This window comes from Molothrus ater, chromosome 4 (genome assembly GCF_012460135.2).
Source record: "Molothrus ater isolate BHLD 08-10-18 breed brown headed cowbird chromosome 4, BPBGC_Mater_1.1, whole genome shotgun sequence".
Classification (NCBI taxonomy): Eukaryota; Metazoa; Chordata; class Aves; order Passeriformes; family Icteridae; genus Molothrus; species Molothrus ater.
In genome coordinates this window covers 21400088-21414226 of record NC_050481.2, presented here as the reverse complement: position 1 = coordinate 21414226, position 14139 = coordinate 21400088, and the positions used below count along the sequence as shown (strand labels likewise).

At 38.5% G+C, this 14139-nt stretch overlaps 1 protein-coding gene across 5 annotated transcripts in view; it reads right to left on the bottom strand.

Moving 5' to 3' along the window:
- The window catches only part of PDLIM5 (PDZ and LIM domain 5), a 126577-nt gene that overhangs the window by 38475 nt on the left and 73963 nt on the right, over positions 1-14139 (bottom strand). For 2 of the 5 annotated variants that reach the window (XM_054514686.1, XM_036382461.1), the window contains exons 6-9: positions 11533-11550; positions 11073-11245; positions 9599-9635; positions 7962-8977 (exon numbers count right to left, since the gene is read on the bottom strand). In XM_054514686.1, the coding sequence (XP_054370661.1) occupies positions 8884-8977; positions 9599-9635; positions 11073-11245; positions 11533-11550 (322 nt within the window). In that variant the 3' untranslated portion in view covers positions 7962-8883. Of the gene's footprint in view, positions 1-7961; positions 8978-9598; positions 9636-11072; positions 11246-11532; positions 11551-13547; positions 13565-14139 lie in introns of those variants that run through there. The other 3 variants (XM_036382462.1, XM_036382460.1, XM_054514687.1) reach the window with 3 other exon arrangements.

Genomic DNA, 14139 nt, shown 5'->3' with positions numbered 1-14139 from the left:
CTAACCTCTAACTTGGGTTCTTATTTTAAAATTTCAAGATTATCCACTGAATTGCTGTGTATTTTTTTAAATAGCTACAAATATGGACAGAACACTCTAAATGCCTACAGAACTATATACCATTTCCCAGATTTAAATGCAAAACCAGTGCCTGAAAACCTTGCTTACATTTAGCAGCCTGCTGTAGATATACCTTAAAATATTTACCTTGTATGACTTACAGATGATTTAGACTGAAAGCTTGAGATTTTATTGAAAGAATTTGTTTCACAAGTAGGCAGAGATGCTTCATGCCTGCCCAAAAGCAGCAAGAGAAGAGAAGTCATTAATCAAGCACTTATTACACCTCTGGCAATACTAACTAAAGCTCAGGAGTAAATATAAATTTTTTTTCCTAAAGCTATCCTTACCCATAAGCAAACAAAACGGGTATGTTTTTCAGGTATCCTGTGTGTTAATTACTGAGGGAAGCACTTTCTCTCCCTATTGGTAAAGACTTATATTCTGAATGTCCCATCACTACACAAGTTAAAGCCTGTATTCTCCTCCAAAAACTTTGGGCTACTGGGCAATTTAAAAACACACATTTTGTAGAAAGGGTGACTGTATTCTCCTCATGTCACCAACTTCTGCCAACAAAATCCAACTGAATCTCCTACCCATGACTGCTTTTCCTCCTCCATCAAAAGGCTGCTTCAATTTTTAAATTATTTGTAGAACTTTTGTCTAAAAGCTACTTGAATTTCTAATTACTACATAAATTGCCACAGCACTATGAGGGTCAGGAAACCTTTAAGCTGCTCCATCAGGACAGCATCATCATCAAAAAAAAGAATCAGGTGAAACTGTATGGCTTTAAACCAAAAGAGGAGAGACTTAGATTAGGTATTAGGAGGGAATTCTTTACATGAGGATGGTGAGGCACTAGAAAACGTTGCTCAGAAAAGCTGTGGATGCTCCAACTCCAGAAATCCCCAACCCCACCTCCAGGTTGGATGGGGCCCCAAGCAATCTGATCTAGTGGGATGTGTCCCTGCCCATGGCAGGAGCATTCAATTAAATGATCCTTAAGGTCCCTTGCAAACTAAACCACTCTGTGATTCAATGTGTGTAAAATTACAGTTTCTGACTGCACCTTTCTACCACAGCTGGCTCAGATGTACCTGGCAGGGGCAGGAGACAGCCCAAGGGCCGTTCCCACATGCAGGGCTGGAGAAGGCAGCCCCCCAGCTGGGTCAGCAGGCAGGGGGAACTCGGTGGTCTGTGTGGCCACAGCACACATCTTGGGGACAGCAGGTGCTTCATCTGTCGGCAAAGAGCTTGCTGCATCTGGAGCAGGCATGGTTATCTTCCTAGTTGATGTTAATTTCATGAGTAATTATAATGAGACAATATACAGAGAATACATTTCTCATTTGATTAAAAGTACAAAAGAGCAATGGCCAACTCTTTCAAGCTGGTATTCTTTTATCTTTTGTAAAAAGAATAAGTGAGTAGCAGACAAGGGCTTTTTTACCTCCTTCTGTAGGAACCAAATACTCATGCCCTGGGAATCACACCATGATGAAAACAATTTTTGGAGGCATTTTTGCAGCTAAAGTTTGAGCACTTGTTTAACCACAAACCCAAACTATTTGGGTAGTTAATGAAAAGATAAAAAACTTGAAGAAGAGCACAATGAGTATACAAGAAACTACCTAGTGTCAGGAGATGACACTTCAGACACTGAGGCTACTTGGCTGCTGGCATTTAAAACCTGAACAATTGAAGGAAGATGAGGTGTACACTTGCCTAAGACTTCCAAAAGGTTCTCAAACAAAAGTTCCATATAATAATAGAAAGCAGAAGGACAAGTAGCATTCACCACAAGAGAGCAATATTTCTCCCCTGTATTTTGCTTCCTCTTGCTTGTCATCACACCGAAACAACCATAAAAACTCTGACAGTTTTAGTACAGTCAGCCTGAGACCTCCTCTTCTCCCAAACTAGAATTTCTGCAGAGAATGTTCCTGGCTATCCACTTATGAAAAAGTAGACAACAAATATCAGGACTAATACCTATTATTACTAAGTCATTGTCTTTATATCAGGAATAATTCCATTAAAAGAAAATACGAAAGTAGGTCTGCATGACTGTAAAAGGCATGTCTATAAAATACAATCTAAAGACCTGCTGGCATCACATCTGTTTTATATTAGTTATACACTTTCTCTGGAAGTGCCAGATTGTGTGGTTTACATGGTCTAATGCTGCCAGGATTACTTCTTGAGATGACTTTTTGCAACTTTCTGGAAAGGCTGTCATTGCTCTTAAATATTTTACTGTTAAACTTACAGGAGAACATTGTATATATGAAATATAATAATAATACACTATAACTTACAGTAGTTGGTTATATAGGCATACAACTATTTAAGACCAATAAAGAATTAAAACGACAATAAAAAAGCATTATGGAGTCTACCTTATAAGCAGCTCACTTAACTTTAATCTAGAAATCAAATCCAGATCCTCCATACATTTCACAGCAAGCTTTCTCCTTCTTGGTGGTTAAGTAGCGGCTGATACAATTTACAGAGCTTCAGCCAAGAAAAGATGGAGCCCATTGGGAAAATAAGGACCTAGGCCAGCCCTTGACAACAAATTCAAGGCTTCAGTAGCAAGAGCAAGTCTACTCACCCTTGGATGGCCCAATTTTGCTTTACTAAAAGCCTGACATGGCACTCATGAATTGCTCCATGCAGCTTTGCAATAGCTGCAATTTTACTAAAAAATGGATTTGAAGACCAGATTTGCTGTATTTCCCACTCAAAAGAGCGTTATAAAAGCAGCAGCATCTACTCTGTAACAACATAAAAATATCAACTGTAACTACTACACTGATGACCTCTCAGTTCAGGGGAGAATCCAGAGGACACAGCTGCATCAAATAATTGATTCTCCTTACCACACCTAATGCTAAACCCTCCCTCGACAGCTCTGCAGAAGCTGCTCCAATTTCTGCCCTTCTTCAACAGAAAATTCTTACCATCTACTTTCATATTTGTAAAAATACTTTGATTCTCATCCTGAACCAATGTCAAACATAGCTGCTTTTCAGATTTCACATCTTAAAGCTGCTCTCTTGCTAGGTTAATTTTGCCAAATAGAGATTTAGGTCTTGAGATATTTAGAGATATAGGTCTTGAGTAAGATTAGTTTTAAATTTCTTTTGCCTGGATTCAGATGCAGAGCTAGGATTTAGAGAAGACTCCTTGGTACTCAGAACACAGTATCTGCAGTGGTATCTGCAAGGCATCTACAGCTCAGCAGAATCATAAAATAGTCTGGATTGGAAGGGACCTTAAAGATCAGCTACTTCCAACCCTCCTGCTGTAGGCAGGGACAGCTTTCACTAGAGTTTGCTCAGAGCTTCATCCAACCTGGCCTTGCCCACATCCATGGATGGCGCAAGTAGGCGTAATCATACTGAAGTTTCACTGGTAGACATGAAAATCAATTACTAAAAAACTACTGCTTCAGTATCTTTTTCATCCCAGGCTTTCTGCTTAAAAAATAAAATCACCAGGAGTATTGTCATACATCTTCTGTGTGTATTTTTCATCTTTGTTGGTCTAAGAGAATTTGCTGCTGAAAACATCACAACCAAATCTTCTTTACTGTATTGGCTGAAGCCAAATGTCACCATGAAAGAACCCACCAGCCCATCAACCTCCATCCCATCCTGCCTAAGCTCATGTTAGCTCATGAACATACCTGCTTCTCCCAGACAACAAAAATGTCCTCAAAAGACACCATAATAGACTTGTATTTTGATGTCAGATTTCCTCTTCTCTCAACTAGTTGAGAGCACTGCTTTAAAGGTTTAAAACTGGTCAATTCCAAGTCTTAGTATTAGTATTCCACGAATGTCTGCCTAAGGCCTGGCAGGACCAGGCACTGTTCATTTGATTCTCATTTTTACAGGAACAGCTTTGTTTCATGTTATGACTTTGTGCTTGAGCATGCTACCTGGAACTCAAAAACTCTTGCACAATGTAAGATAAACCATGAGAAAATGTTATTGACCTTCAGTAACAGTAACAATCAATCATCCTCCAAAGTACCTATGCTCTCTTCTACCTAAAATTACTGTTCCTGTCTAGTACTCACAAATGCCCTCCAGCAATTTGCCAAGGTAAGTGCCAGTAAAACTATCCAGGGCCAGTGACAGGAAATTTGCCAGATAATCTCCTAGTCTTCTGTGACTGCATCACAGCACAACACTGTGTTATAAATTAAATAACCCACATTTCAGAAAATTACTTTTATATTTCTAAATCCATACTCACTTTGAATTGTTGAGACCACTAAGAAGTTACTCCAAGTTATATGGTGGACACCCACTGACAGCATACATACACACACTAAATATTGTATCTTGTTTTAATTAGTATCCACAAGACGGTTCATGAATTTCCTCGCTTTTATCTAATTTTTCTCCTTCCCCCTCCTACCATTTCCAGGAAAATCCCTAGTCACAGCGGCTTAATGAAGTTTATTTTAAGTGAATGACAAACAACCCTCTCTCCTCCGAGGCAGACAAACCCAGGCTAGAAGAGGATAGATTGTAAACTGAATCAAAACCCCTGTGAATGATTTACCTCGCAGGAGCTGGTGCAGCAATATGTTCAGAAAGTCTGGGAGAGGGGACACTGCCAGGGCAGGAATCTGCTATCGGCAAAAGAGCAGCTGCAGGTTCTGGTCTAGCATTGTTTTCACTCCATACACAGTAAAAAAAAACCCAAGTGAAGACACACAGAGAAAGAGATTTTTAATCCACATTAAAATAGTATGCAGAAGAGGAAACACTGTGCGTGACAGTGTTAGTAAACTGAGAAGAAAAGAATAACCCAAACCCTAAAAAACCTCCAAAAATTCCATGAAACTGACAGTAAAATACAATTGAGAGGTTAAAAATGATGCAAAACGCACTTAAGGAGTATCACACTCCCAGTAAGGCTGAGAGTGTCCTTTCTGCTTTAAAACTCAGAAGGCCAAGTAGTATTGGACATTTACAAAGATGGAACACATTAATTTGGGATTATATTATGTGATAGAAAACAACTTTAGAAAATTCTGATAGTGACACAAGTGCTATAGTGGGATTCACGCCAAAGCTTTGTATGCTTTTTGCTACAACTTTTTGGTGGGGTTAGTTTTGTGAACATACATTACACTATGTATTTCTCAGTATTTTTCATATCCTTTCTGTGATTCAGTTATAGGAAAAAAAAATCTAAAAAATGTTCTCTTAAAGAACTACTTGAAGAAAAGCATCTGCCAGACTGTAAAACACACAAAAAAGTAAACTACAAGGTAGAGAGCAATCACAACAACACGTTTTGAGCAGACTAAATTAGCCACGGGGGCAGGCATTTCTGCCTTTTTTTTCTTATGTTAGTATGCAGAATTAACTATCTTATTAGAATAGGGACCCTTAAGTGCTGAAAATTATTGAACAGATTTAAAAATGACCAGGGAGCAGACCTCAAAGGTGGTAAAGGTGTGGATGGAAATTCTGGTGCAGGTGGCATCTCCAAAGTCGGGGTAGCTATGGATTTTTTATTCAAATTAATACAGGTATCCTGGGTTCCTGCTCCATCAGGTAGATCTGCAGGTAGGCTTTACGTACATTTATGACATGGGGGAGAGAAAAGTAAATACATGATTTTATGACAGATTGTTTCAAGACTGACCGAGAATAGGACAAATATTTTCCAGTCACTGTGGATCAACTAAACTACAAATACAGAAAATCTTCACTCAGGACAATGAATTGACTCTACAATTTAAGGATAAAACCAAATCCAGAGCTGATTGCTCAAAAGGAGATGGTTGAAAGTGAACATTTAAAACAAACACCTTGGAAATAGGGTACTGCAGAAATAGAAATAATCTACATCACATAAACTTTATACAAAGGCTAGACACTGCCTTTCTAAGTTTTAAGTAACTGGTTTATAAGCTGCAATCTACATATTTCAGTGAGGGCTTTCTATTTCTATATCCTGTCTTTCCAGCTGCTGCAGAGAAAAATGTATTTTATCCAAACAAAAATCCCTAGTGGGTTACAGTTTACAAATAAACAATAGTAAAAACCACAGAGAAGATCTATCTTGGACAATGCCTGCCTGAAAAGCTGAATATTATTAAATTGGGATATTTTACTGAAGATCGCTGATGAAAGAGAAGTTTTCATTTCATTGTCACATTGATATTTCTAGGACATCTCTAAACTTTAAGCTTATTCATTTATATAAAAAAAACACGCAAAGATCAGATGTATGCTGGGAAGCAGACATGAGATAGGGCATTTGTCAGACGCAAATGAAAAAGTGGTCCATTTTTGAGAACAGTAACTGAAGTCCAAATTGAATGCCAGTAAGATCTGTGCAATGGGGATATTGGGTGAAGAGATGACATCTTTGAAGCAATAAATGAAATTAATTTCATGCATTTATAAACTGCTTGTGGAACTAGTGGTGTTTTTACAATGAATTTATAGAAAACTAATAATTTGGCTGTCTCTCTCAAACTACTTTCATATCCTTGAAAGATAGACTCTATGACTATGTTTAATTTTACTCAAAACAGAGGCTTTTATTATTTTGATTATTTAGAGTATGTTTATTCTTCTTTTTCTCACTATAGGAACTCACCCTTCAAAAGGATGAGACCTGGTAAGATAGATAAACATAATGCTAAGTTTAATAACAACATGAAAATATTCTCATTACCTAGGGACATCTCCTTCAACACTTGAAGGTCAAACCATTTTGCCCTTAAAAAGAAACCTTTACAGAGAATCTAAGTGATAACCTTTCTAACATGTCACAGTTTTCATTGCATTGATGGTCTCTGAAATGCTCACATTTCATTCTGTTCATAAAGAAATCATATAAACCCAGCAGAACAATTTAAATACACTGCTTCACATTCCCAGTTTAATACACAGTACTCAATAATCAAATTATTATATTGTGGTGTATGTGCACTCAGTAACACACTTGGGTTTAGTAACACAGTACTCACTGCCAAGTTACGTGATGGAGGGGCATGGAAATTAAACTGATTGGCACTTCTCATCCAAACACTCTTCTGTGAAATTATTGAAGTGAATGTTTTCCCCTACTATCTCTAATGAGTTCACCCAAAGAGTGTGCAAGAGGTGACATCCCTTAGGCTATCATTACCAGGGCAAATCTGTGCAGTGTTAGGCATCCACACTGGTGACTGTTAGTGCTAGATAACTTATCTATTACCTGAAGTCTCCATTTTCTGTTTGTCTTTTCCTAAAGATAAAATGACAAATACTATAAGCTACTGCTGTACTGTATAGCAGCATAAACCATCTGAAAAGGAAAATCAAACTTAAAATGGTTCCAAAGGTCCTCTCAAATTCTGACGTTGTGCAAGGAAAGAAAAAAAACCCTGCCAAGTCTTCTGCAGAAGCATCTGTTCACAGGAGCAATTGCATCAGAGGAGTGTGTAGGTGAGCTGCAGAAACCCAAACCAATTGCAATGGTTCTCACTGAGCAGATGTGAGGAACTGAGCTTTCACATGTGCTTCACAATCACCTTTGTTTGAGGTCTCAAATGTTATCTGGTTCAACAAGCGCTGCAAAAGCCGACAGCCAGCTTTACTTCGTATAATTCTTACTCCCTAAGGTTCAATCATTTTAGTGATTCCTGCAAATCTCGTGTCAATTTCAACAACACAAACACACACCTCATTTTTAAGATTATCAGGAAATAAAATACTGTGATAGTTTTAAACAATTCAGACTGTTTCTACTATGCAGCTGGGATTTAATTGTTTTTCTCCCTATAGGCTGTGAAGGTGCTATGAAATGTCAGCCCCATGCAAGAGAAGAATATTCAAGGAGTCCAAGAGACTCAAAAGAAAAACAGACAGAGCTAAGATAAAAGCAACTTTTATTAAAATACTCTCCAAGCTTCAAAATGCATAAATTAATGGATGTGTAGCTACTATAATACATTATTTTACATGAGAACCACAGGGCTGTGAAGCTTTCATAAACACAAGAAAGCCCATAAGCTTCACTCTGTAAATAAATAAATACTACTGTCTAATCTTGTCCCTGCTAGGAGACGTGTTGAAGCTCTTACACAGCAACATTCTGCTCAATTATTGTTTAAGTTTTCCAAAACATTAACATACTACTAGCCTAAGCAGCAGAATCTTTATACTGAGCTTTCACTTCAATTCAAAGCATTGGAAAATAGTTTTTTAAATTTTTCTTTTCTTTGCTTAAAAGCAGTCTGTCTTCTTGCTGTACTTTGTAAAACATTTACAACCACTCTAAAACTGACCTTCTGAAAATCTAATGAAATCCAAGATAGTTTTCCTGGTAAGTACGATTATTTGAAATAAGTGCATACAATCCCCTCTTCATCTTCTTCCCCCGGCCCCAGAATCAAGGTAACACAATTTCTTATTCATTTGATCAAAATTTTCTGCTTTCTAACAGCCTACAGTAACTCAAACTCAGCAATGCAAATGACTTCTTTCAGTCAGAAAAAAGAACTGAAACAGCCATCTCCTCCCCCACACTGGGAGATTCAGCCACCCAAGTTGTTAAGTTTTAAATATGTATTTTTTGTCAACTAATGATTAGCACAAAAATATTTCATCTCATTTTTTACACATCAGTAGGAAAGTGTTAGAAAAGTATAGAAAAGGCTAGAATTTCTCTCGCAGAAAGGCTACTGAAACACATTTTCTTTTTTCATTTTTTTTTCTTTTTTTTTTTGCAAAGCAGATGGAAAAGAAGAAAGGAAGGAAGTGTTTTTATTTTGCTTTTGCAACTTGGGTAAAATCACTGGACATTAAGAACACGTGCTGAGACTTCGTGGTGCCAGTCACGTAATTTTGTATATTTGGGGCTAAGGACGTGGATGGGAACCTTTTCCCTGTGGAAAGAAGTGATAGAAGAAAAATAAGAAAGAAAGAAAGTTTGTCTTAAGCAGTTTCACAAGTGAGCATGCAAACTCCATGCACTATTTCTATCGCATTGTCTTCCTCTCTGTCAAAAAGCTGGATCCAGTGTTAGTCAAAGTCAGTAAAGAAAGTCTCACTGACTTCAAGAACCATTAGATTTAGCCAAAGGTTGGTGCTCCTTTTGAACGCTACTTATCCCAAAGCAAGAAGACAGCTGACCCCTCACTTGCAGCCAGAACAGCAATACCTCCCAGCTATGTCTTGCACTCAGATCCACACTCACAAATCAAAAATGCCTGATGAGACTTGCAAAAGGAAAACACAAGCTGACCTCGTACAGGCAACCAAACCGGTTCAAGTTTACAGAACATCTCTACACAAACTCCTGCACAAACATTACTACTGGACTGCACCAACAGCTTTTAAAAAGGTTTGTCTATGGAGAAAAAGATCTTGATTTTGACATGCTGAAGTAAAAGGCAAAAAGGGGAGGAACATTTTAAAAACACCCAGATGTCACACAAGTGCACCAAACATTACAAGTTAAGAATTAAAACATGCACTGTATTAAAGTAATAAAAATGTAGACTCACTTAGTCTTCTTCCCAGCTTCATTTTCTGGTTCTTTCACTGAAATGAAACAGAAATTTTTATTTTCTAGGACACTAAAGACACTGTACCACAACACTGACATTCTCTGTTGTGCCAATGCACTCACTACAGCAGCAAATTACAACAAGGCTCGTTAGGATTCTTTGAGTCTAAATCCACCCCAATGGACAGGACTTATGTCCATGAACTTCAAGAGCCCCTTTGCTAGTAGGACTGCTGAAAAGTGGCTCTGCTAGTCTCTGCCCTTCTCCCTGGCCCCTCTCCCATGCTGGCATTGAGAAAAGTGATTTGAGAAGGTGAAGATGAAAGGAAGTTAAGAGGTATTTCTTTTGGATGAACATCCAGTGGGTTTATATCAGATGATAATCCAAGCGTCTGTTTGCAGCCAGGATATTTCCCACCAGGGTTCTAGCGGTCTGCACAAGGGATAATGCAAAATTTCCAGTCCTGATTTTAAGGCTGGCAAATCTAGTTGCAGTAATTCTCTTACAGCATTTGTCAACATGATAAATTCATCTTTACTGGACAACATGTTATTTGATGTTCAGGTCCCATACTCTGTCCTTACAAGGACTGATGAAGGGAACTGAACACAGGACCACAAAATAATCAAGTCCAAAGTCACAATATTTATCACACACGGACAATAAACCTCATTTTGGGAAATGTTATCACTAGCTTCTAGAAATAGCTGATTTAATCAAATCTCCCCCTGGAGAGGAGGTCCAATTTCCTCAATGCCTACATTATTGCAGCTCTAGCTCAGAAAAGCTGAAGAATGAGTGCTCAAAGCCCCTGACAGCACCTCTGGTGGCCTTCACACAAAATCACAAATCTCAGCCAGTGACTTATGGCTGACAGCATAACATGAAATTGAAGTTTTAGCATAAAATTATATGACTGGGAATGACCTCCACCACATCACCTGTTCCACTCCACCAATATATATAAGCACACTATAGCATAAGTAGAGAGTGGAAACATAACCCAGGAATAAACTGAGGAGCTACGGATTTATGTTTCTGATTGGTTATATCATCACAGATCACATACTTTTGTATGACTGACAAAGAGTTTCCACATGCCAGAAAACACCTAATTTTTCTGAAGCATTAAATTTGCTCAGGAATGTCGCTATTTTGGTGATGGGGGGGGGGGGGGAGGAACAACAAATATGAATCTTTCACTATCTTTGGGAGTAATTAAAATGGAAATTTTAGGATTTATCTAGAACGTTTTAGCTCAGCTCAATCGGGAATAATGTCCAGCAATGTATATATCCTGAACTACTTAGTAATGGAAGGGTTTTACTTTATTATGTATTTTAGAATAATATTTAGAGGGAAATATTTTAGAGCAATATTTCCCTTTCTCTCTCTCCCCTGAGCCCCAGCTTTAAAACCGCAGTCTGTGCATGGGAATTGCCCGTGGCTCCACGCGCCCCGAGGCACTCACTGTGATCCGTGCCGGTGATCTGGGCGAGGATGCGGAAGGAGCGGGACTGGGTGGTGCCGGTGCGGGGGTGCCAGTCCTCGGTGTCCTCGATCAGCCGCTTCTTGCTGGCGTCGCTGTGCGTGGGCGTGTGGTAGAACTCCGTGTAGGTGTCCACGATGTGCTTCCGTGGGGGGCTGTGCCAGGGACAGACACAGCAGTGAGTGCCAAGGCTGCACACAGCACCTTGCTCTGGCCACGAAGGCACAGGTGACTTCTCACAGCATTTAAAGGCAGCTTCTGCGCTGCCATGCAGAGGGGCAGCTGTTGAGGCCCAGCTAAACACAGATGCAGTTTTCTGAACCAAACATGCCTTTTATAATTACTCTAACCCCAATGAAATATTTTTCCTTGTTTCACTGATGGAACACTCGAAACAGTAAAAGACAGTATTATCAGGACATCTACACGTTTAGACTTTTACCGTTTGGGCGGGTTTTTCCTTGGAGGCGACAGAGTAAGACAGCAAGAGAAAGTTTTCCCAGCATGAACAGGAAAAGGAAAAAAAGAAAAGAAGAAAAAGTCAGAAAGCTGAAATGAAACAGAAATGTAGCTAATTATTCTAATTAGTTTTGTGAGAAAGGGCACTAAAATCCAAGTAATAGCCATACTCTCCTTCTACCACTAAAACCACTGCACAGAACTCATACTTTAATTAAACCCATGGTGATTTCCCTGTAAGGATGAGAGGGAAATTTGTTTTGGTAAAGCAGGGTAGTCTACCTAGGTCAGATCAGGTGCCCCTTGACAAATTCTCCCTTTGGCTCCCAAGGGGCACAGCACAGATGTGTGCACATGTAAGGACTACCCAGTACACCCCAAGTGGTTTGCACTTGGCAAAGCTAGATCAGAACCAGGCCACCTGAAAGCCTAGATAGCCAGGTTCTGAGGCATAATGAGGAGATACCCTCATTGAAAGAAAAGCAGTGGGGTGATTGTTCCACCTGGAAACTTTCCCTACAGCAATCTACAGACTTATCATTATTATCAATTATTATCAAGACTATTATCAATCCTTGCACTAGCATGACTTTCAAGGGTACAGGATCTAAAAGCTTTGATTCCAGTAAGTGATGTAAATAATGTGTCAATTTGGGAAATTTGGGAAAAGGGAACAGAAGACTCCAACTATAGAAATTACTCCTAAGTTCTACATTTGTTATTCCAAAGCATTAATCTCTAAGACCCGCTAAGTGTACCTTTTTTTTTACACAATTTACAGGAGGAAAACTGTGAAAAACTAGCTCCTAAGACATAAAACTTCGAATAAGTACTAAAAATCAAAACCCAACAAAACTTTAGAAGTCGCTTTTATTTTTGACACTACCTCCTCACTGCACTTTAATGGTTCAAAGTATTTCTGGGGAAGAAAGGTGGAAAATGAGTGAGGAATGATGTTAACTGTTAACAAGTAAGAATCAGGCCCATTAAATGGAATGCATTAGTAAAAACTTAAGCTTTAAAAATATTTAATACTTGACAGAATATGAAAGGTACAGTACAAAATTAAATCAAAAGATTTAATTTATTGACACACAATATTAGTGAAGAGCATGTATCACATATCAAAGTTGATAATAGAGAAAGAGGTATAGGAACAAAGGCAGTGGCAATTTCAGGATGGAGAACAGAGAAAAATGGAGTAAAGCATCTTAAACAGTTAATAGCAAAAATGAAATGTGAAAGTTAAAGCAGTAATTAAAGGTGTGGAAATACATGAAAACTTAATGTGCAATTTATGTGCAATTTACTGCATTCTAGCAATTACCCCAGTGAAATAAGCAGTCTTTCACATTTGTTATATACCCAAGTGGTATAAAGAAAAAAATCGCGGTGACTTCTCTTGTCCTACTGGTCTCCCCTAAGGCTTAAGAGTCTACTAGTAATGACTCACTGAGGCAACAAGGTGGTGCCAGAGACAAAGGAAACCTCAGCGAGACAGGATCTCTCTTAACTCAGCCTTGAGGCAAGGGGAGAAGAGAGAAGCCAATAAAACCTCAATGATTTATCATCCTAATATGCACAAATCAGGGTATATGGATGTTAGGTGTTTTTTCCTGTATCAATTCAGAATCCAGCCCTTCATTCCACAGTTCTCAAAGCAATTTTATCTTTATACTGTTTTTCACCATTTACTAGTTGTATTACCAACACACACCAATGAACCACAGTTGCACCAAGAATTTATCAGTACACACAAACACCACATGAATGTTTTGTAGAATAAAAATGAGCTGCAAAATGTAGCACAGTGGAAAGCAAAGTCACTTCATGTCCAATGCAGAAAAAATAATGTATTACACTGAGAAAAGCTGAAGCTGTTTGCAAAATTTAAATATGCAGCTCTGTAAGAGCTGAAATTTTGCAAAACCAGAATACATGCTGGTTATTCCAATAGGAAAATAACCATAATTCAAGTCCAGTGCTGTTGATACTAACTTTGTCACTGCTGCTATCTGCAAGGGAAAAAAAAAAGTATTTGATGTGTTAATTAATTCTTTGCTTCTTAAAATAGTACAGGAGTTTCCAAATCCAAGCTCTGGTAAAGCCCTATATCACATAAATCAAACTTACAAACATCAAGAGAGCCTGTAAGAGAAAATTTTAGCCCAGCTGAACTTTAACTGAGTGAAGACTGTGCACATCTTACCTGTTCTAAGCAGCAGGCACATCTTCATGCAAGAGCAGGCAAAAAGGTCTTGATAAAAGTGCAAATGCACATAGGCTAGTGAAGACAAATTTCTTGCTTTCTAAGGCAGAACTAAACAAGGGAAATTAAACTTCCTTTCCCATTCTGAAGTCAAATAGTTTATATCCTGAATGTTTTTTGACGGAAGCCAAGAGGAAGGGAGGAAATTGTGAGTATAACAAGGTGCATGTCTAGAGAACTGCATTTGCTAAGCAGTGCCATCTATGAACAACGTACAAGTTGGTTTTTTGCATGTTTTGAGAAAATGAATCAAACAAGCCACAGAAACAAAATGGAATTCATTTCAGACTGATCAATTATTCCAAACTTCAATGTTTGCAA